The sequence below is a fragment of the Carassius gibelio genome, chromosome A7, assembly GCF_023724105.1.
Source record: "Carassius gibelio isolate Cgi1373 ecotype wild population from Czech Republic chromosome A7, carGib1.2-hapl.c, whole genome shotgun sequence".
Classification (NCBI taxonomy): Eukaryota; Metazoa; Chordata; class Actinopteri; order Cypriniformes; family Cyprinidae; genus Carassius; species Carassius gibelio.
Genome location: NC_068377.1, coordinates 17,766,055 through 17,790,471, shown reverse-complemented (window position 1 = coordinate 17,790,471; position 24,417 = coordinate 17,766,055). Strand labels below are relative to the sequence as shown.

General features: G+C 37.4%; 1 protein-coding gene across 1 annotated transcript; it reads right to left on the bottom strand.

Moving 5' to 3' along the window:
* Positions 1–1,308: 1,308 nt before the first annotated feature.
* LOC128016698 (V-set and transmembrane domain-containing protein 2B-like) lies at positions 1,309–19,497 on the bottom strand. The gene is made up of 5 exons (XM_052601385.1): positions 18,397–19,497; positions 17,828–18,015; positions 17,154–17,183; positions 15,682–16,084; positions 1,309–3,500 (listed from the first exon to the last, which is right to left on the bottom strand). Exons 1-5 carry the CDS (start codon positions 18,467–18,469, stop codon positions 3,412–3,414), a joined length of 783 nt encoding a protein of 260 aa, XP_052457345.1. The 5' UTR covers positions 18,470–19,497; the 3' UTR covers positions 1,309–3,411.
* Positions 19,498–24,417: the final 4,920 nt, after the last annotated feature.

Sequence of the window (24,417 nt, the reverse complement as noted above, 5' to 3'; positions counted from 1 at the left end):
GTCAATTTTAATGCGACCGCTTGAAGGAATCAGACTTCAGCCTCTCAAGCACAATCGTGTATTTATTTAGTAAAATATTTTATCTGTCATAAGTCATGTCATAAAAAATATATTTTTTGTTTTTTGTTCTGGAGCTTTTATAAAAACATTATAAAATTATCATTCTTTCTAAATTTGATCATTTGAACAGAAACAGACTCGACTGAATAAGCAGGCTATTTTCATAACACTTTATTTCTGTGTGACTATTTTCAGCCCTAATAAATTAATTTATTATGATCAGTGTATCACTTATTATAGTAAAACATTGATGCTTTTGGATTTAAATATTTAACAAAGCATGCAATCCAACGGCCACTTTTGTGATCATGCTAAATCCAGTGACTTATTTCTTATTAGTTTTCTTTGTCCAACTTCTCTTTGTTGGTAAAATGATGGGATTGCATGACATTGTTCCTGAGAGGCCTGTAAAGGGCAGGTTTTAGTGAAGCAAAGCAGAGCTTCTGGCTGACAGTGGAAACGCAGCCTGAGTTTGGGCTCGTTGCTATAGGTCCGGGGCTATTAGACCAGCCTCTATTACTGATGCACTTGAGAATTAAAGGTTATCCCACCTGGTTCAATCACCCAGAACAGCTGCTGCAGCTCAGATTGCTGAAAAACTTAACGCTGGCCATGATAGGTAGGTGTCAACACACATAGTGCATCGACTGGGGCAGACTGCCCAAGATGACCCCTGTTTTCCACTGAAAGTAGCTAAAAATGAGCACATGGGCTTCGTAAACAACAATGGTGCTAGCAGAATACCTGTTTTAATGAACAATGTTGAAATCAGGTGAAACCAGTGTGCGCGTTGTTTACCTGGGAAAGAGATGACAGCAGGATAAACTATGAGAAGAAGGCAGGCCGGATCTGAGCAATGTTCTGCTGGGAAACCTTTGGACCTGGCATTTATGTGGATGTCTGTTTGACACTCCCTGTACCACCAACCTAACGGATTGCTGCAGATCTGCTGCGAATGTCTTGGTGTCCACAAGACACAACAGGACACATTCAGAGGTCTTGTGGAGTCTATGGCTCAAAGCATCAGAGCTATTTTGGCAGCACGCGGGGGACCTACACAATATTGGTTAGATGGTTTTAATGTTGTGGCTGTTAAGTGTATAACTCTACACTTGTATTATAAGTCAATCACTGTTTACTTTTGTACATGTTTTTATTATTATTATTATTATTATTATTATTATTATTATTATTATTATTTCTCCTGATGGGATTATTAGGCTAAATCAAAAAAAGTTACGTCAACCCTCTGTTGCTTTATCATTTTAATCATTTCATTGCCACCAAAAAAGTGCAAATAAATAAATCTATGAAAAAGCAATTATAATTACTATGTACTTTGTTATTGTGTCTTACAAGAAAGTGCATTTGCATCGAATGCAACAACAATAGCATGATTTTCACATTCCATCTCTGATATCTTCTTTAGAAGTGGATTTTGGAAGGAATGAGAGGAGGAAGTAAGGGAGAGCTGTGTAAGTCTACTTGAATGAGGGATGATTTACAGCAGTGGGGAAAGTACTCAGGGTCTTGTCAGATGTTGTGTAACACATACAAATGGCCACATCAAACACTCATTAATTTGATTGGCTTTCACCATGAAAAATAAAAGCCAACTGGCTCATTTTGTTTTAAAAAAGAAAAATGGCAATGTTTTGGTGACTTGCTCTCTGGATGCTCGTTTTACCCGTTGGATGCATTTATGTTTGTATAAATGGTTATTTATGCACGACTTTCCATTGTGCATGTTAAATTCAAAGTGAGTGAAAGTCAGTTACTTGGAGGCGATGAACACAATGAATGTCTGAGTCAGTGAGAGACTGGTTTGTTATGTGATGCCTTGCACACTTCCATTAAGACAATAGAATGCAGTGTTTTAGCAAGGAACAATGTCTCTGCCATTCATCAGGAGATGTGTTTAGGTAGAGCGGAAGAGAGTGGAGCAGGGTTCAGTGAAGACCCCAGCAGAGAGTTAAGAGTTATTTGACAGGGTGACTTACATTTGACTAATGAAATGAACCATGAGTTGTATGCCAGCTGTGCTCAGTTGGTGATGCTAGCGAGAGTAATGTGTTTTTCAGCTGGAATTGGGCTTATCCTCTTGTGAAGAATACATTACAGTTCATGACAAATGTGGGATGCTAGAGTGTTTAGCCTGGACACACTTGTTAATGCACTAGAATTAAAAAAAAAGCCTTTGAGATGTAAAAACCTAAAGAACTATTTTTTTTTTTTTTTTAAAGAAACAACTTTTATTTCAACCGTGTTTGCAACATAGCGATGTTTTTTTTTTCTTTCTTTCTTTTTAAATTCTATAAATGAATGTTTTATTTTGAACACTATACCTTTAATAAAAATAAACATTATTAGAGGTGACTAACAACAACTATGGTAACATGTGCCTTATTTGATCAAAATATATAAGGTTGCATTTTTATACATTATGAGACAAAAATGCTTGAGAACTCAGAATCAGATGTGAGGGAACTGAATACACAGTATTACACACAGTCTTATAGAAAGAACTGACATGAGAGAGTGCCCTCTTTCACAACAATGAAATTAAAAATTAGACAGCAGAATAGTTCATGCAAAAAAAGTTGGATTAAATTATCAAAAAGCAAATGACGAAAAACAATGCACACTCAAAAGTCCAAGTTGTTTATGATTCAATATCAGGTACTTCCATAAGAACAATGGAAAAGAAAATTAAAACCGTACTGAAAAAAAAAGGAAAACAGAAAAAACAAACAAACAAACAAACAAAAAAACAGAAAAAATAATACTAATACTAAATAATAATAATAATAATAATAATAATAATAATAATAATAATAATAATAATAATAATAATAATAATAATAATAATAAAATCATAATCATAATCATAAAAACAACTATATATAAAAATAAACAACAATGATAATAAATTAAGAGAGCCATGCATTTAGCAAGGCAAACACTAGTATTTGGAAATTGGATGCAGCGTTTATGGGTGTCAGTTGTGTGTATCACACAGTTGTGAAGCTCTAATTCACATAGACTCCTTTTAATTTTTTTGTTGTTTTTCATCATGCTTCTTATAGAATCCATTTTACATCCAAATCTGAGATGGATCTTCTACACAAGTCCCAGAAAACAAAACAAAACATGGCCTTCTCTTTATTATTCAGATTTTTTTCCCCCACCACTATATTTATATTCCCATATGATATCATATCCCATTCCTCTCTGTGATGAGCCACAATGGTAGATATATTTAGATATAGTTATATATATATGTAGTTATATTTTCCCTTTGTCGTTTGGTACATAAAGTGAGATCATTGGGAGCTGTTTGGCTGTGGTCTCTTAGCAGGCAAACAGGAAGGGGAGGAGCTTATGTAGGAGCAGCAGAGTGAAGAAAAGGAGTGGCTCAGTGGTTGCCATGGCTCCAGAACCTGCACAAAAAAAAAAGGAAAGAAAAGAAAAACAGCAGAGAGAGAGAGAGAGAGAGAGAGAGAGAGAGATAAATGTTTGTTAGATCGCAGTGCTCACTCAAATTAAATAAATATCATCAGTTTTTATTTGTAAAAAAAATATTAATTTACCAAAAACATTAGTGTTAGTTTGGAAAACTGAGCATTTTCATTGCTTTAAGGAAATTGTGGAAGTTTATTGCATCCACATCTGATTCAGCATGTGGTTCATATAGTTCATAGTCCTTCAAATGGCTCTTTCATAATAACTGCTACGAACAGTAATGTACAATAGCAAAACAGCTTGCTCTGCTGGAGAAGTTTAAAAAGGCACACATGTAGAGGAGAGCCCTAAAGGGCCTCAATGTAAGCTACATGCCCTTGTGTGGAGACTACATGACATTCCCTCTCTGTGACTGACAGCAAAACAGCAGCCCACGGGCCTATTGAGTGCTAGCCAACAATGCCACAGCAGAATACAGGAACAGTTTGTGACAAGAACGCACTTACACAAACACATAACAGACACAAGAAAATTATGCCAGAAGGATACATTTTGATCACACATCCATCCAATATAAACATGTACGCAAGACATAAACACACTGGTAATGAATCACTGCTTAACGGGGCTGCAGCGCTGCTGACTTTTAGAGTGTGAAACGGCCGTCTGTTTTCTGCAGTTCTGATTTTCCCATGGCCCTTTCTCACGGCGCTCCTTTACTCTTACTCTACTGGAGAGATTAGCATGGCGTGACAGCAACAGCTAGCTAGCACAACATCACAGCAGCTCTAGAAACATGTCTTACAGTGGGCTCCTGGAGCATGGCCATATGTTTAAAGTAACCACATCTATTTATCTTCCTCTCTTCTATCATCATGATTGTAGAGGGAAGAGGATGGTGTTGTACTCGTGCATGGTTGGTTGATTATGTGCAGGGTGGTTGTAAATCAGTGTGATTCAGTTTCATGCTCTTTCTGTAAAATCGAAAATTACAGCAGGGCTAACTCTTGATCTGACACAAAGAAAACATTCAGCTTTTCTGTCTGAATTACTGAGACATCCCCTTACGAAAATTAACCATGTTTTTACTACAAATGAATCCTAAAACATGGTTACTACAGTTAAACCTTGGTAACCACAAATTAACCTTGATTTTGCTACACTAAGCATAGTTTAACCATGATATGTGTAGTAAAACTGTGGTTATACAAATGGTAGTTACTACACCCACCCCCCACGCCTCACCACCCAGAAAAAAAAAAAAAAAAAAAAAAAAAAAAAAAAACACGGGTTAATACACTTTTACTATAATAAAACCAGTTGCACCATTCTGACCAAGATACTTCAGCATGAGATATTTTGAATGTTTCAAAACAGTAAATCATTTTACAAAGCAAACTTTTCAATTGATTCAAACTTTCAAAAAACTCCCATCACTGTCATCAACACCTCCAAAGCTCGCATATCATGTTAGCTTACCTGAGCATCCACTCCTTCTATTTTACACAGATCTATCACTGAAAACATGGATTGCTGGAATAACTTGCCACTGGCGGAGAAGCGTGGTGTAACGAATGACATCAGTGGTGAGGAAAGAGTTAAAAACGGATATATCGAAGCTATATTAGACCTAAAACCTAAGAATCTTCCTCAAAAAAGTCACTCTGCCTGCAAAGAAAATTTCCTACCAAGGGAAATGATAGATACACACGAGCTTAGACTAAAAAACGGTAAGTGAAAACACCGAACAGACGTGCAAATCAGCTAAAATGGCAAAGTCATGACCCTGACTGTTGTGGAAATAATTACAGTCAGCATCGACGCAGAGGGCCTGTGTCCAGCTCATTACTCACATGTCATCAGTAATCTCCTCCTCTCCCTCATTTAAACCCTCTAGAAAACAACGTTAATCTGTCTGTTCGCTTAATAACATATTTAATAAACACACCCCATTGATCAGGGTCAGTGCCACTTTTAATATATTATAATATTATGGTTCTCATACAGTGTGTAGAAGAACTTAATTCCTGGGTCATGTGCTCCCCCATTGCTCATTTTTTCACTCTTTTAACTATATGCTACATGAAGCATCTTGCCTCAAGTCTTGCCACAACCTTGAGATTGCATTTTTTTATGCGGACTAGTCACTGTAAGAAGCAGAATTTTCTTAACTGGCCCTGTTCTTAAATGTATTGGCTCTCAGCGATATTCACAACTGTCCAGCCCTCGGGCCAAGTAGAAATGACCTGACTTTCTGCATTAGTTTCCCCTGAAGCAATGCAGGGAACATGGTTATCTTAAGGATGGCAAATCATCCTGATGTATGAGCAGCCCACTCCTGAATCATTTTATATTGGTAAAAACAACAGCATTATAACTGCAGTGTTCTTGCTACATTACAGAATTTTTGAAAAGAAGTCACGTCACATTTTGCTTTTATCAGCTGTTTTCACTCCCTTCTGATCTCAGCAGGTGTTCTTAAGCAGAGCTAATGGCCCTTGAGGGCCCACTGGGAGATCAGAAGCAATGGAGTTTAAAGATGAAGGATTAGAGGGTTACTGTGTGATCATATCTGTTGAGCTGAGACCATGTTCCTCTCCCTCTGAGGGATAATAGAGTTTCAGCAGCTCACTCTTCACACCTCAAAATCCAATTGACTATGGATTGTCAAAAATGTGCTATAAGCTATAGGCATACACTGGGTTGCCCCAGCATGCCTGTGAATGCATAGACTGGTGTAGTAAATCAATGACTCCTGCAAAGATTTTTCATTTCAAGTACTTAAAGGTGCTGTATGTAAGTTTTTGACTCTATTAAAGCATAAAAATACCATATAGTTAAGTTAACATTCTTGTTTATCTGAAAAACAATGGTACAATCAGTTATTGTCCTTTGAAAATGTGCGTTGAAGCCCGGAATGTCTATCATTGTTTTGCTTTGTGAAACCCGCCCTTTGCCAGTTTACTCAATTGTATTGCGGCATCCTGGGTTGCCAGTTGCTGGAAAACAGAGTGTATTATATTTTCGTTAATCGTCAAGTGCGCTTGTTCCTAAATTTGGACTGCAATGCCTAGATCAACCATTCGGTCTCAAACCTACATACAGCATCTTTAAGATGCTGATGGATCTATAATGAGTTATAATATCAAAACCATGTGATTATGATATACATGATTTACATCTTCACATACAGTAAGCCTATGAAAAAAATAAAATAAATAAAAAATAGGCCCTTTTCACAGTGACGTCAGCTAAATTCCGCTTTCCTGCAAAGCAGTGTATCTGTACTTCCGTTATACCGTTACACCGGAGACTTCTCGGAAAATGTGGGGAAAACTTGAATTATGAAAGGCATTAGTTAAGAGTTAAGTCTAGTAATGTTAATGCACTTACAGTGGGTTCCTTTTGCGAACATTTTTCCGCATCTGCTTTAGATGGGTAGCTTGCTTGCACCGGCGGCGCCAGGGGGGGTCTTGGGGGGTCTCAAGACCCTGTCAAAAAATGCCTTGACCCCCCATTTGACCCCCCAGCCTCTTCCTGATTAAAAAATATATATATTCGGGATAAAGATCCAAAAATGTTTCTCTTCAAACTACGCAGAACAATAATAAATAATAATTATTTCGACATTTATTCATACACTGAACCGAGAACCGTTTCTGTCGGACGTGTCCGATTCGAGAACCGATGAGCTGATGATAACTGCGCATGCGTGATTCAGCGTGAAGCAGACTGACACAGAGCGCATCTGAACAGAACTGATTCTTTTGGTGATTGATTCTGAACTGATTCTGTGCTAATGTTATAAGCGCGTGTAAACCAAAGGCTTGAATGAAGGGCAATCATCGCCAATGACGGCATTACATCGAGCGCAAAAGAACCGGTGAACCATTTTTTTTTCTCAACTGGTTTATTTGATCGAATTGTCCGAAAGAACCGGTTCATTTGAGCACCTGCTCCTTTGCCCCTTAAGTGCCCTTTTGTCAAAAGCAAAATTTCCTCGAATTTTTTTTGTAATAACATAAACTTTTGTGAATGCCTGCCCATGCCCAATCATAATATTAGTACAATTTATTAATAATAATTTAGCCGTAAATAAAATGACCAACATGATGACCGTTCACCTGACTACGACCTCATCCAACCGGGAAGATTCCTCATGCTGCACGCGCATTTTTTAATTGCTAGAGGATATTTTCAATATCGTGGCAGCTGGTAAGTGTTGTTTCATTCTCAGCGAAGTGATTTTGATGTTTATTTACTTATTATTATTTTACAAGAACGATGTGATGTGAGAACATGCAGATACGTTGTTTATATTGCAGTGTGTAGCCTGTAGTCAAAGAGTATAGAAGTAACTTCTATACTCTTTGCTGTAGTGTAGAAGTAACACTAGCGTGCGGTTTGAGGGAGAAAGGTTTCACAGGCATCTGGTCTTTTTTATGTTATTTGAATAAACTTTTATTATATTACAGTACTTATTTATTTTTAACATGTAAAAATAATTATCACAACACTGGTAAGGCTTATTCAGATTTTCTCATTCTCTGAATTATCATTATAAAAATAAAAACAATTCAGAAATGAATTAAAATATAATTATAATTTAAATGTGATGCAAATATTTTTTCTACAATAGCAACAGTGTTTACAACAGCAAGACCACTTTAGCCTGTAAACTCAATAATATCTATCTGGAAATAAATGTTAAAATATCAATGTCAATAAAAATGTATAATATACCTGACATGAAAGTGAAGTGTGAAGGATATGAATAACAAATGTAGCCTGTCATTTGTTTACATTGCAAAGGTGTTTTTGTTGTTGAGTAGCAGTAATAAGCAGTTATTAGCCATGTCCACTGTATTTTTTGTTGGTTTTCATGAGACCCCCCTTGAAAAGACCAGGACCCCCCATTGCCCCCCCAATCAAAATTGTCTGGAGCCGCCACTTCAGATTTGTATGATAACGATTATGTGTCCACACAAAATACATACTTGAAACCTTTTCTCTTGTTTTCTTTTTTTTTTTCAGTTTATGTCTTTCCTTGGATAATTTGTGAGACACGTTATACTGTGTAAATTAAATTCCCTGTACAGTTCGGCAATAAAAAGACAGACAACGTGATTTTGTTTTTATTTACATTACTATGGGTAAATGACATGGACACAAGTCATTTTTTATATTAAATCTTTTTTACTACATGGCAAGTTTCCCATCCATAAAGGCAAGTGGTCTGAAAAGAAACTAATTATCCAGTTAAAAAATAAAGTTGCTTAATATTGAAACAAAACAAACAGGATATCCGCGTATAGTTCTAAAATTATAGACCCCATTTATTGATATTTAAATAGCACAAGCTTGTTATGTTGAACTAGTCTTGTACATAGAGGCACTGCAAGCAGGACATACAATACTGAATGAAAAGGCTTTCCACATGACAATGTCTTAAACGTTTGTTTATTTGAGAAATATATCTAACCAACTTCATCTAACTGCAATAAAGACAGTAAACAGTGCGCGAGAGACGCGGGCATCAGTGACTGCAGTGCTCTGTTTTCAACTCCTCCCTCGACTTCAAGTTAAAAAAATCTTGTCGATCGGTATTCGGTAAGTTCGTTTGAGATGCCAGTTGTACGAGCGTCTGGGTGCACTCCACGCTGGTATTGATAGTGCTTTACTATGCTGGCGGAAGTAAGAACAAGATGCCATGTGAAAAGGGCCTACTGAAAACGGACGAGACAAGAAAAGTGACACTTGTTCCCTCTGGACAAGAGCAGAGCTTCAGTTAACAAAAAGATTTTACACTTAATGGCTGAAAAAAGAGGCTAGACCAACAACGTAGTATACATACTGATCATTTTTTGGCCATTTTGCATTTATGAAAAGATGCCCAAACAATATGTTTCTGCTTAAAAGCCCTATGTTTTCGGCAGCAGCTATTTACATTTATATATAAATAGTCGATATCTTTTAGTCAGTTTCTTGGTTACTATTTCTGCGACATAGCTCCAGGTGGCCACACCAACACCATACATTTACTGGACTAAAGAAGCGCTCCAAGTGTATATTAAACATTAAAACATGTTGTTATTTTTACTTTTTACAGCTGGAGAGCTTACTGACAGAAAACGGCTTGGTTTGAAAGTGACTTATGTGCGAGTTGTGCTTCACAGATGGCTATACTATCGGCAGTTGACAATGGACCTTTTTTGCCTGCAACAATACACCAATGTCACCACACCTTAACACATGATTGTTCTGGAACGTGCTCTGACAAAGCAAACCAACACAAGCCACATAACATGGGTTCATTTATCCAATAGAATACACACAGACACAACGTTCCCATGAAAGAAATGAAAGTGTGAGTGTGACAGAATATAAGGGGAGTGTCTCTATGAAATAAATCTGGAAATAGGAGACCAGATGGAAACAGTAATGCATCCACTTGGCCACTTGAGTTTGTATTATGTAAAATACTTAATACTAGGTGGAAACAGGGCCTGATAGAGGTCACAAACTTTCTTGATTGGCTATTTTGTGATTGACTGCAATGTACCACCATTATGTGTTTGGTTTTGATAGACAAATTTCTTTCAATGGAATATATTAAACCTGGCTAGTACACGGTGTGTAAACTAAGTAAAATGAAATTTACAGTAGTAAATAACAGCAAATTCTGTGTAACGGCAAATAGCATCTTGTTTACACTGTGTGCAGTATTGATACATGCTATCAGTACAGATGTAAATAACATGTAAGTATCATGCTATTTAAGTCTTCATGATGGTATTTACAGATTCGTGATGGGTTGGGTCTTTGATTGAAACAGCTGAAAATGAGTCATGAATCGGTCTTATTTTTCTCTAGACTGGCCATTTATTCTGTCATCTTTTATTTTTAAACCTCTTTCTACACCGATTTTAGCCAGCTATCATATATCTATTATTTATTCTCTAATGCTTTATGCTCAGGCTTACCTTCATCTCTCTCTCTCTGTCTCTCTTGCTGTCTTATGTGAGTTATGTAGCCAAACAAAAACTAGATTGAGAGAATGTTCCCCTTGATTTCCCTAGTGGAGTCAGCAGGTACACAACTAAACACAGTGTCCCAACATGACAGAAGCTTAGATGTAACAATTAACACTCGCCTAAGAGTGCTGAAGTGCTTCCCACACAGTGACAATGCACAAACATTTCCAGTTAAAACATGTCTGCAGCAAGTGGGTCTGCAGCTGGATGAGATTCATCAGGTGCGTGTGAAAGCTGTGCAGCACCACTAAACACTGGGTTTGTCCCCTCAAGCACACAATCAGCCCACCACCACACCCCCCTGTGCTCGCTCTCAAGGGGAACGCAGTTTGATAACAGGTGTTTTAAGTTTGCAAAATGTGTGGGAGGCAAAAATGTGCTTGAAAAGTAAGTAAAACTGAACCAGGAATGGCACACATGTGTTGTGTAGAGTTATCATGCACGCAAAATAACCTGATTGATGTTTGAGAGCGTTAGATCAAGAGGGAATGTTGAGTTCTGAGAAAACACACTCAGACAAACAGAGACTAGATTAAGAACAGCTGTGCCGCTGGAGTGATATAAACTTATCAAGGACGCCAAGGTCACCAGAGGTGGCATAATGCCTTGTGGGTAGAGATTGCATAAGCCAGTTTGTGCTTCTTCTCTTTTTTTTCTTTCTCTGTTTGTCTTCATTTTGTTTATTTTTGACTTTCTCAAACCGCCAAAATAATATAATAGATTATTATAATAAAATAAAACCACAAAGAGCATTGGCATTAATATGAAATGAGCTTCCGAATTAATTAATTAAACAAACTGTATACTGAGACAACGTCTTATTCCAGCAAACATTACCACAAATGGCAATCAATTATAGAGCAGGTGTACAAAAACACACATTTTAATGCTTGACACTCTCATGAGAGGAGCGATCAGACAGAAACTGTTCCTTAGAGACCTGCGTTTTTGTAACCTTATTGTTCTTGGGCTTTGTGTGCATCTGTGGTCATTTTCAATAGCATGATGAGTTAATCTGTTCTTTCCAGTAAGGACAGACATGCCACCCAGTCCTGCTGGGGAAAATAACAAATAAAAGAAGCAAAACCAGCAAGAGGCAATTCGACGCACCTGACTGTGTGCAGAAGGCCAAGCTTATCAGCTCCTGCCCGTGGCATTCCTTTAATATTAATTGTTTCTGTCACTCAATGACATGACATTGTGGAAAAGTGACAGATGCGTGTTTCCAAAAGAGTAGCTGTGTGTGTGTGTGAGAGAGAGAGAGAGAGAGAGAGAGAGAATGAAAGTGAGCGTGAGCAACGAGGGGTGAATTTTCTTTCTCTCCTCAAAAGCTGCCACTGTGGTCAGAGCTGAAAGGTGCAATCCTTCAAATGTGGCAGATGACTCTTTAACCTTCTCACTCCAATGACAAAAACAGAGCTCTTAACCAAAAAGAGAAAAGGAGACATACAAAATAAATTGGAGATCTTTCTGTCAATGTTAAATGTGCCAAAGCATTTACTGAGTCATGACAGAGTGACTAGCGCTGGTTGGCTGGTTCATTTGAATCAATTTGCCTGACCCTGTGAATGACAGACACAAAAACTCCCTTCCCACATTCAGAAGTGTAATGTGGGCTCTCCATCATAACAACTGCAAAGGTAGCCCACAAAAATTAAAGAAAACTTACACAAATGATCAATTAATGTCAAATGAGGGAGATGCAGTGGAGATTTGAAACCCTTGGCTTGTATTTGTAGCAAAGGTAAATTACCCAAATATACATTAAAGACAATAACAATAAAGGTTAATTCATGATTTTGTATGACAAGCCAAAATGTAGAGAGAGGGAAATAAAGCCTGGAATGCAGTACCGTGGAGGATCAGTGCACTGGCCCTCTTAATGTCCGACATGCTCGCCAAATGGCTGCCTCCATGTCTGGCTGCACTAAAGATAAGGCTGGCTGAGCATGTTGGCACACATACAGTCACTCGCACACACAAACACTCATCTATATATACACACGGTTGTCATTGTCTCAAAGGTTCCAGCATGTGCCATTCTTTTATATAGGATCAAATGCATCCTGCTGCTTAAGCATCTTCAACAAGAAATAATTAAAAACAACTAAACATACATTTGACAATTTAATTTTGTTTGTACAGGGAACTTTGCTGTAGCCTGTTTAAAAGCATGGATTATTATTATTTTTTTTATTGTTATTATTATTATTTTTTTAAATATTGATAAAAAAAAAAAAAAAAACCTCTTACAGGTTTGGAAGAACTTGAGAGTAATTAAATGATAATGGTTACAATTTTTGGTTGAACCACCGCTTTGAAGGCATCGTAGATAATTGTGAAAATATTTCACTGGAAATTCTTGATTACACATTTTTTCTGTTTCTATTTTGTGTATTACTTCTCTATGTATTTATGTTTCTATTTAGCACCAAAATGGGTTCTGCTATTGATTCAAGCAGAAGAACCCTAATTTGGTACAGTTTAGAATAATTTTTCTGAAGATTGTACATTAAAGGGGGGCTGAAATGCTCGTTTTCACTCAATATCCTGTTAATCTTGAGTACCTATAGAGTAGTACTGCATCCTTCATAACTCCAAAAAGTCTTTAGTTTTATTATATTCATAAGAGAAAGATAGTCTGTACCGATTTTTCCCGGAAAAACACAACCGGCTGGAGGCGTAACGTGTGGGCGGAGCTAAAGAATCACGAGCGCGAGTAGGCTTTTGCGTTGAGAGCGTTTGGAAGCTGTGACACAGATCCAGAGGCTGAAATTTAACAAGAGCAGCATCAGCAACAACGTCTCTATGTGGTATGTACTAAAACTGTATATATTTGCTTAGCGGTTTTGGAAAATGACTAAGTTCCACTTTATGTCGTCTTTTTTTTTTTTTTTTTTTTTAGCTGTACATGTGGAAAGTGCAGTTTGATGACAACATCGCATGTTGTTTACTTGATGTGCTTACGCGCCGATTGCTAAGTTAACAACACAAAGATATTTGAAGCAGTTTTACTCACCGCATGCGGTTCCAACACACGATCGTGACCCTTTTTCGTTGGTACTGCATTATCCTTAAGAAATAAACGATGTGCAAATCCGGCATCAAACTGGGCCTTGTTTGTAAAACAAGCATCTTCGAAATGCAGGGAACAAACACAAACACTTGCACAACTCCGTTGATGCTCTGTAAAAATAAACTCCATCCACTGGTCCCTTAATGCTGTTTTTTTTGGTAATCTGTGCAGGGTTGTCTTGACCTGGCAACCAAAAACACACTTCTTTTGTGACATTTCGCGACGCTCTCGCTCTGATCAGTGAATGTCTGTGCTCTCAGTGCTCCGCTATACGGGAGCGCGCGCTCTTCCGGCAGACGTGCCTTTAGGACCCAAATCCGAAATTTGTGACAAACCGGAAGGAGTATTTTTGGAACAAAAATCATCCTTCAAACGTACAAATAAATTTTTGAAACATTGTCCATGTTTAGCATGGGAATCCAACTCTTTAACAGTGTAAAAAACTCAGTATGCATGAAATAGCATTTCACCCCCCCCCCCCCCTTTAAACATAAAATAAAGCTACACATAATAAGGATATTTTGCTGGATTGAAAGGATTGTAGCATCTTAAACATACATATATACATAGCTTGTTATGAGAACCTAAAATTTGACTTAATTTCCCATAAGAAGAAATGTTACCAGCATTAAAACATGATTAATTGGATGACATCTTGTTTTGCTCACCAATGAAGTCCAAGAACATACTGACAACAGGGGTCTTTCATGAGACTTCACTGGGTAGTTACCTTCCACTATAACTGTAAACCTCACTGTATCAGTCCAGTCCACAGTGTATAGGAGTCACTGCAGGATAATGCATCCCTGTCACAAACAAGCTCCTCTGGCTCAGCCTCTGTTGTCTTCAGTGACAGAACACACCCAACCCTCTAAATCCCCAATGAAGCCCCCAATAAATAGAGGCCCTGATCTTGAGTCAAGAGTCAAAGAGACAAGGTGATATCTTGATAACCTCTCTGTCACATTGCACCATGGTCATTAAGAGACATGGAGGGTCGAGACTTTGCACAGAGGCAGGACAGATTACAATGGCACTTCCTGCTTAAGACAGACATGGTGTCAACAGCTTTTCTCTCTTGCATTTTCATTTACACAGCATAAGAGTGCATGATAAATAAAACATCACACACAGAAAACACAACATTTTCAACTGCCTACTGAGCGGCCAGAGATTTGATATGGCATGGTGACAAATTTTACCTTCTAGCAATCATGATAATTCTGAGATGTGCTTCATTGAATAGTGGGGGTATGGGTCACAACAACAGCCTACAGTGTGGCGACTAAATGTCCCCACCGTGATAGTAAATCCTGAAATCACCAGTCCTGAGGGGTGCAGCCAACTGTGCCCAAGAGGAAAACAGCTTAATAAACATAATAAATAATTCCTTAATTAAAATCTATAAATGCAAATAGTGTTCAGGGAGGGTTAGGCTAAGGACTAAGAGAAATAAAATGTTAGCTCACTGTAAAAAACTAAAAATCAATTGAACATCCCACCATGATAGTAAAGCAATGTGCCTACAGGTTTTGCCAACTCCAAATATCCCCACAGGAATAATAAAATCTGAAATTGCCTAGATTGTGGAGGCCTGCCTATGGTCCACATGCGAAAAACAGCCTAATAAACATTCTAAATGAATAGGTGTAGTTAAATTAAACTTTGGTGAGGTTAAGGGGCAGAGCAACAAAAATTAACAGCCTACTGCCATTACACACACACATACATTTAGAAAATACAGAAACCTCTCTGTTGGAAGGTATTTCAAAAACAAAATATGCTTACTCATATTATAAGGATAATATCAGAATAAAATGCCTAAACTGTATATGTAATTAAATAAACAAACATAGTTTCAATATAAGCCACATTTTATCGTAGGCTACGCACCAAGTATGTTTTCAGACGTATTCAGCTACGCCCTGGCTTCCAAAATAATTCCATTAAATAAATAAATACAGTACACATAAAAGCACAACCAAACACGAGCACCTGATTATTTTCCCCCTCTAGACCGCTCGGTGTCGCTGTTGCACTGTCACTCACCGGATCCGTGTTGTTGTCTCAGGATAGATGAATTGCCCGGCCGAGGCGAAGCCGACGACTTGACTGCAGAGCCCGTTGTAGTCGTTGAAGGAGGAGCGGGTCCTACTCCAACCGGCGGAGGCACGCGGGGTTTCCCCTGACCCTGGCCCGGCTCAGAAGTGGCCCGTCCACCCGTCGCTGTGTTGCTGTTCCTCAGTGGCCATCGGTTCTGGATGTGAGATACAGCCTCCTCGGCCAGCATTCCCTCGCGCGGTGTCACGCGCAGAGTGGCCTGCACCTTGTATTCCTGAGTCTCATCAGAGTACAAGTCCAAAACCCGACACTCATACACTCCCTCGTCCTCCTTCCGCACACCCGATAGGCTGAGCTTGTGGGAAATAGCGTTGCCCTGGACCCTCACCGTCTGCTCACAAAGAGACATACATGACACGTCACAACAGGTTTTGTTGACGTGTAGTTTTTGCAGCCCAGTCAATTATTATTCGTATTATTTACTACTAAACAAAACTTGTCGGAATTATCGGGCATGAGGCTGGTTAGTTGGAGAGCCTTACAAAAGTAGCATACATTTTACATGCTAAATTCCACACATTAGCCTATATATGCAAGTTGCTGCTTACAGTAAGCACATTCGTTTTAAATTTTCATCTGTAGCCAAGAGATCTTTTCGAATTCGCGTTCGCACTGGGAGGTCACCATAGCAACAGTACGCCAGAGAACCTTGCGTTAGGAACAGTTTCGAACGTTTCGTTTGCGAAACACAAGTAGCCGTCTGTCATTGTTTATTACTTTATTACTGATTCACATCTCACACGCAGGCTATAGTATACCAAACATAGCCTACTAGTCGTGAGCAATATGATTTCTGCGAGTCCAACCTCACAAGACTGAGTCCCAATTAAGAATTACCTATTGAACTAGAATTTGTGGGCCTATATAGGCTAATTTTTATAGAACTAGAGTTTTATTATAATTATTGTTATTATTATTTCAATAGCCTAGTTGACCCCTTTGAAAACCATTTTAATTACATAACAAAAACTGAACGTTTTTTCAGTAACTGTTTTATTGCTAGCTGAAATTTCGCAAAGTTGGATTATGGACAACCGCAATACGTCAGATCCTAAGTTATTTGTTTATTTGACCTTTTTAAAAACTCAACCACGTTTCCCCCTAAAGTTATGTAAACAGATTCAGAGCAGCGTCTATTTTTATTCATTTCTAAAAAATAAAAAATAAAATAAAAAGTCATATCAACTGATCTGTGTGCTCATTCTCTCTAGTACACACACTTTGATCATTTTAGAGGAAAACGTCGCAACAGCATTATTTTATTAATTAGCCTACCCTACTTACTTTAATACTTAAATATTTTAATTTCTTTCGTCAAGCGAGATTCTGATTCTACTAAACATCACAAAATGTTATGAATAAAAAATATGGTTAGTGTGGATACGGATTGTAATACTCACGCTTATTTTCGTGGCGTCCCGGTGGGCAACCTGTAATAGATCACATCAAAACAACATGAGTAGCCAACATGATTAGTTTCATTAGGCTGCTCTTGTCACAATATGTTCAACTTTTTTTGACGCTTGGAAGATAATAATGAGCGAGAGGGCCGTTCACTTGCAGTAGCACCATGGACAGCAACAGTTTGCTTTGGTGCTGTTTTGCGGTATTTTTCATATTGCTATGCGACAGGATTCGTATTACTGTTTCAACTTACTTAGTGTTTCATATGTCACTTTCAATAAAGGACACCTTCAGGGTCCATCGACAAAGCTGAGTAGACTTTATCTTTGATTAGGTTTGAGAGTCAGCAATTGAATGTTATGATATTGTTCCTTGTACGAGAAACCATATCAAGACTTGGTAAACATGTACCAGTTATTTTATTATTATTCTTTTTTTATTTATAATTAAACATGACATCACAGTCCTATTCTTCTTCTGAATGCCCACCCACACAGTCACCCATCCCAACTCGATTCAACGACATAAATTAATAATTAATCGCCTCAGTGCTTTTAACTGAGAACGCTCATCACAAGGGATCCAATAGAGGCATCTGAACACGTGAAGCCCTGCCACATCATAACTGCCTGCGTTCAAGCGGCTTTGAGAACAAAGGAAGCCCATTTACCTTGGCTCTGTTGGCCGGAGCGCTAATCTGCAGTTCGTGAGCGAGCTCTTTAGGAGCGGCTTCCTTGAGGTACCACCACTGAATCTCCAGAGAGAACGGCGAGACTCCGACGGCTCGAAAAGCGCACGGCATCTCTATGTCCTCGCCCTCACCGACACTCACATCTTTGGGCACTTCAGTAAATGTGGCTTATAAAGAAAAAAGATAGTTAAAAGAAACCCACCATATAGATTCACTTAGGTGTTTTAAAAGCGTTGTCTTGAACTGTATGTGGCTTTAGTAGCCCATGGTTCAGATGAGAGTATGGTCAGTTCTCCACAAGCAATCATAACAACTTATTATTTTTACTACCCATATTCATATAATAACAGGTACCATATGCAACGATATGGCATAATAATTATAATAATAACAATAATAAAAATACATAAAAAACAATGAAACTTAAATAAGTGCAATATCGTAATTTCACATGAGTAAAAAAAAAAAAAAAAAAAAAAAAAAATCCTTACAGGCTGAGTAAATACGCAACATGGGAGAGACTAAAATATATTCAAGTTTATACTCACCATTTACACAGAATAGCAGGGGCGCATTCAGAATTAAATAATAAAGGACGCTGTGGAGTCCCCGTTTTTCCATGTCATAAACAGAGTGGTCAGATCGGAGAACAGATGATAGCGGTCATTTGACCTGGGGGTACAGGTTTTATTTCATTGGCATATCCATAACTTCGTCTCATCCGGGTTTCTTGTTTATAAGATGTAGTTTCTTCCCCGAAATGTAGAATAAAAGCACCGAAATTTCCAAATAAGATACTCCAAAACGAGCCTGCGTCAGTCAAACAAAATGTACAATCCAATGTTGCGGACCAGAAAACCCACTCTCTGTTGGGAAAACTGTGTGTGAAAAGTACTATTCTCTTGAGTAAGTATCCTTTGCCCCTAAATAATCCTCTGTTCCTCCGATTGCTTCCTATCAAGATAAAACTTACTATCAACAGTGGGAAATCTGCTCACTTTGGTCTCTATAAAAAGAGAAAAAATCCGCGATTCGTTTCCGCCACCCATCACAAAACAATCCCGTGTCTAAATCCGCAAACCAAAAAAAAAAGAAAAAAAAAAAAGAAAAAAAAAAAAAAAGAAAGAAAGAAGAAAAAAAAGAAACGTCTGAGGACAAGGAATTCTCCTCGACGTTTTTAAGGAGCAGTTAAACACCTAACCGAAGATGCGGCATCAGTGGATCGTTCCAGCTCGCGCTACCGGAACCCTCTGCTTTGTGTGCGTGAGCTCGCGAGCAGCGAGGAGGCGCTTTGGCATTTCCAGACCACTGACAGACTGACGGTGTTTGGGAGCAAACTAACCGTCCTGTCTCTCAAATCAGCATACTGCTCGACCAATAAGAGGAAAACCGTACCAGCGGACTTGCAAAGCAAATCACTGAAGAAAGAAAGAAAGCGTCGGCGATCTATGCGGTTTATTCTGCGAGAGCAACAAGCGACAATCAAATTAGCAGGTGTTGCGTCATGACCAGAAGTATTTCATTTTATCAGTGTAAATCTGATAGCTCAGATTAGGTGGTCACCCTTAATCTCTCTCTCTCTGTTCCATCATTTGCCTCTGGTAATAATAATACCATCGAGGTAATCTGCGTTTCTTCTCCTCCCTGTTGGAAAATCCAGATCTAGTAACTATTTTGGAATATGCTGGTTTCTAGCTGGTCTACGATTCTCATTAGCCATCCAGATAGCCCACCTACTGCATGTCTCTAAGATGTCTGTTAAAAATCACTTTATATGGAAAGCATCTCCTGTATAATAGACATCTTTAAGATGTCAGTTTTAAATACATTTAAAAACATAGACATATTAAAAACATTTTCTAAATGTCATTATGGAATCTGACAGGAAACTACCTATAGACATTGTCTGTTGGCCTTGGTTTGGATATCCAGAGAGCTAAATAAAATCTAAATAAAAAATAGACAATATACGCTAAAATATTGGTCAATAATAATAATAATAAAAAAAAAAAAAAAAATAAAAAAAAAATAATAATAATAATAATTATTATTATTATTATTATAATAACAACACCACCTATTATCACAAGTATAAGTAGTATGACTTCCATGTTAAGGTCATTAAAGGGATAGTTCACTCAAAAATCTTAATTACCTCATGATTTGTTCACCCTCAAGCCACAGGTGTATGACTTTCTTCTTTCAGACCAATACAGTCGGAGTTATAGTACAAAAAATGTGCCCTGGCTCTTCCAAGCTTTATTATGGCAGTGAATGAGGGAGATTTTGAAGCCAAATAAACAGCATCCATCATAAAAAAAAGATTCCCACATGGCTCTGGGCGTTTAATAGAGGCCTTCTGAAGTGAATAGATTTGTGTAAGAAAAATATCCATATGTAAAACTATATAAACCTTCTCTATCTCTATCCTCTGCTAACTGTTGAACGCACAAGTTCTGTTCAAAGCAAAGGAAAACTTTTAAATATGGATATATATATATATATATATATATATATATATATATATATATATATATATATATATATATATATATATATATATATATTTTGTTTACACAAATTCATCTTTTTACTCCAGGGGGCCTTTATTAAACCCCTGAGCTATGTGGAGTACTTTTTAGGATGGATGGATGCATTTTCTTTTTCTTCAAAATCTCGATGACCCATTCACTGTCATTATAAAGGTTGGAAGAGCCAGGACATTTTATTTTTTAATATTACTCAGATTGAATTTGTATGAAAGAAGAAAGCCATATACACCTAGGCTATTCAAGTTTATTTTATTTTATTTTTTTATGCCAACCCATCAGAGGACCCCAGATGATGCTAACCCTGAAACAACAAACAGAACTAACAAATATGGCTACAAGTGTGATTGCATCATATAAGAATTGCTGTTAATAATGTTCTGGTTGACTATGTCTTGTATTATTTTTTCTGAAAATTCCTGTCATATGCGCACAAACTGACAGTCACCACTGATAAGCTACTACTAAATATCGTAGAAACGTAATTTTCTGTAAAGTTGCTTTGTAATGATTTGTATTTTAAAAAGTGCTATACAAAAATAAACGTTTTAAGAACTTGAGTATGAGTAAATCAAGGGGTAATTTTAATTTTTGGGTGAACTATCCCTTTAGGACATTAGCAAGATCTTTGTAGATCCATTTTCTAATACTATAATGTGTCCTTCAAAACGAATACAAACATATTTATTCACATTGAATTGAAGGATGTGTCACCATATCTGACCACTAATCCAGCACTGTCCCTGGAGTCCCAGGCTTCTGCAGCAGAGTGCTTCTCTGGCTGAATCCTAAAACAGCCCTCCCTCCCAGCTGCCTGTCTGCCAATAATGTAGCATTTGTTCACCCATACACTGCCATTAGCACTTCACCAACACGGAAGAGAGAAACTGAGAGAGAGACAGAGAGAGAGAGAGATAAAGGCAGAAATGGAGTGAGGGCATTATTGAAATTAGGGGTTTGCCCTTTATTGATGTACTGATGCTCCAGAGATGATGGTGAGAAAGAGAATGCAAGAGTGCTCAATGTGGTTGAAAAACCAGATGAGAAAGTATACACAATTGAGAGGGAGAAATGGAGAGGAAGTAAGAGGCTGTGTATCAGAGAGAGAGGGACTGAACAGTAATCTGTCCTTCTGTCATAGGAAGATGCTGATCAGTCAAGTACTTTGACAACATTTCCCACTTTACCTTATAAGATTCAGATTTCTATTGTTAAACCATGTAGCACGGCTGATGTTTCTGATTTCCTTTTCCTGTACATTCCATCAAATTGCTGGCCTCATTTTTGTATTTTTGTATAGTCGGTCAGCTGCTTGTCCTTGACAACAAGACTAGCGCCAGTGTTTTTCTTTTCGTGACACAATCCAGACCTTTTTGTGGAAAGTGGGGACATTCCATAGGCGTAATGGTTTTTATACTGTACAAACTGTATATTTTATCGCCCTACACCAACCCTAAACCTAACCCTCACAGGAAACTTTGTGCATTTTTACTTTCTCAAAAAAAAAAAAAAAAAAAAAAAACTCATTCTGTATGATTAAAAGCATTTTAAAAAAATGGGGACATGTGTTATGTCCTCGTAAGTCACCCTCTCCTTGTAATACCTGTGTGATGTCATTATACAGAGTTGTGTCCTGATATGTCACAAAAACACGCGCGCACACACACACACACACACACAAACACAAGGTTTTAATGTTTAATAGGGACTTTCCATAGACATAATGCAATGATTTTATACTATAAAAACTGTAAAATTCTATTATTTTGAAAGAAAATGTATATATAAGGATACCTTGAATTGATTAAATGTGACAGTAAAGACATAAAGTTTATACACAGAATAAATAGTTTATGGTCCTTTGAGTCCATCTGCACCCATCAGTCCTTAAAGTAGTACAGAAGACCTTCTTGATGGTGTGACAGCAGGTTCACGATCTCTAATGCCTTCTTTAATAATAGATCATAACCATTATACATCACTGTCGCTTTTAAAATAGAAAGAAAATGGCTAAACTATATAATGGCATGCATTATTTTCAGGCATTTATTTCTAGGTAATTCCATAATCTCAAAAATAAACTGGCACATTCAGAAAGCTGTTAAGGATAAGCCATGTCCTAGTGGTATAAATTTGTGGGGGCTGGAGAGAGTGGGGTGGGGTGGGGGGATGTGTGACTGAGAGGTAGTATTCAGACCTAGACAACTGTGTCAACTTCAGTAAGAAAAACAGAAAAGCACATGAGCAGCCAGAAGCCCGTTTCTTGTCTTATAATCGTGGTGAGTCTTGACGTTCTAATGGTGCCTGGACCAAGGTCTCTTCAGCTTCCTTTGTCAGCTGATGCCATCTAAAATCTCACTTCTCTTGTGCTGTTGCACATAATTGAGCAGAAAGCACACTGAGATATGTATGATCTCTGGGAGGCTGTGTCTGCTGCTGGCCAGTCTTGAGAGTAAGACAGCTATGCCAGGGTAACAGCAATTCTAATTCATGAGCAAGCAATGTGATATTAATGCAAGTGGCATGGTAGATGTAACCTGTAATGTAATTTAAAGCAATAGCTGATGGCACTCTGACTTTTCCCATATTATTTATGCTATTTTCCCACCATTGAAACCAAAGAGGCTATAATAATCTCTTTTTTTCTTTTTTGTTCTCCTTTTTCCTAAACATTCAGTTTATTGGTAACTTACAATGTCAGGTGGAAGTTTTAAGAAAACAAGATTTCTACAGTTACATTCTGAGTCTAATTGAATTCTACAAAATTATACTCTTGCTTTCCAACACTCTTGCCTTGATAAATGTGCTGCTACATTTAAACAAATAAGTCCTTCCATCCACTCCTTGGCCCTCCCATTTATAATTACAAAATGTAGAAAAAAAACTCTGAAAGTCTTTTTGACCTATTCACAAATCCACTCACAACATGACAGTTTATGTCAATAGATCAAAATGTAATTTCATTTGCAATGGAGAAACACCTACAGTTCCATCTCAAGACTTACGTGCAGAAGTTTTACTTTGACACTGTTTCTTGATGTTATCTTGATGTAAACCAAACGTTTGGGTTGGTAAGACTTTAATTTTTTTTTTTTATTATTATTATATTTGTAAGTATTCTCTTATGATTACAAGTGCTGGATTTTTATTTTATTTTTTTATTTTTTGATTAAAAATGTACAGTAAAATTGTGAAATAATTATCAGAAAATGTATAATGTAAACAACTCTTTTCTATATTAGTTGAAAATATAAAATATTTATGTGATGGCAAAACTCAATTTCCAGCAGCCATTACTCCATTGTCAGTGTTTGTGGAATCATTTGTGACATTATAAAAGTCTTTACTGTCACAAATGATCTATGCATACAAGTTTTGATTTCTCTTAAAAAAAAAAAAAAAAAAAAAAAAAAAAAAAATAATAATAATAATAATATCCTTCTGAGCAGTAGTCTATATTTCAACAACAGCCTTACAAGATGCCATGTATTTACTTCACAATTCAAAGAGTCTTGCTTGTGCAAATTTCACTATAGTAGATTTGTTATCTGGGCAGAAGCAGAACAATAAATGTCCCTTTGTAAATGTCTTCATATTATGTGCTAGTACCCTGGATGAGATTGAGAGAAAGAGAAAGAGAAAGAGAAAGAGAAAGAGAAAGAGAAAGAGAAAGAGAAAGAAAGCTGATAACTGTGATGTCACAACACGTTGCAGTCAGATGGTTTCATGTTCTGTCTTGAGAATGGCTCTTCGCTTCTTTTGTTATGATAAATTGAACAAGGTTGAGTATGACACCATCCCTTTCCTACTGCGACATCTGCGGGCATCTTTGTTAGCATCATTCTCCAGACAACTTTTTGATATCATAAGATGCTAAACAGGGAAAGTGTGCATGTTTTATTTTTTATTTTATTTTAGTAATTCTCATAATACCAGATTCACAAGTGTATGTTAGTTTTTATTTGTAGATTAGCATTTTACAGAACATTTTGTAAACTGCAGTGCTGTCATGAGTATCTG

Coding starts and splice junctions, on each gene's coding strand:
- LOC128016698 (XM_052601385.1), bottom strand. CDS start 18,469: ATGGAAAAACGGGGACTCCACAGCGTCCTTTATTATTTAATTCTGAAT. Junction 16,085..17,153: donor GGGACGCCACGAAAATAAGC/GTGAGTATTACA, acceptor CTTTGTGAGCAG/ACGGTGAGGGTCCAGGGCAA. Junction 3,501..15,681: donor GAGACAACAACACGGATCCG/GTGAGTGACAGT, acceptor TTTTTTGTGCAG/GTTCTGGAGCCATGGCAACC.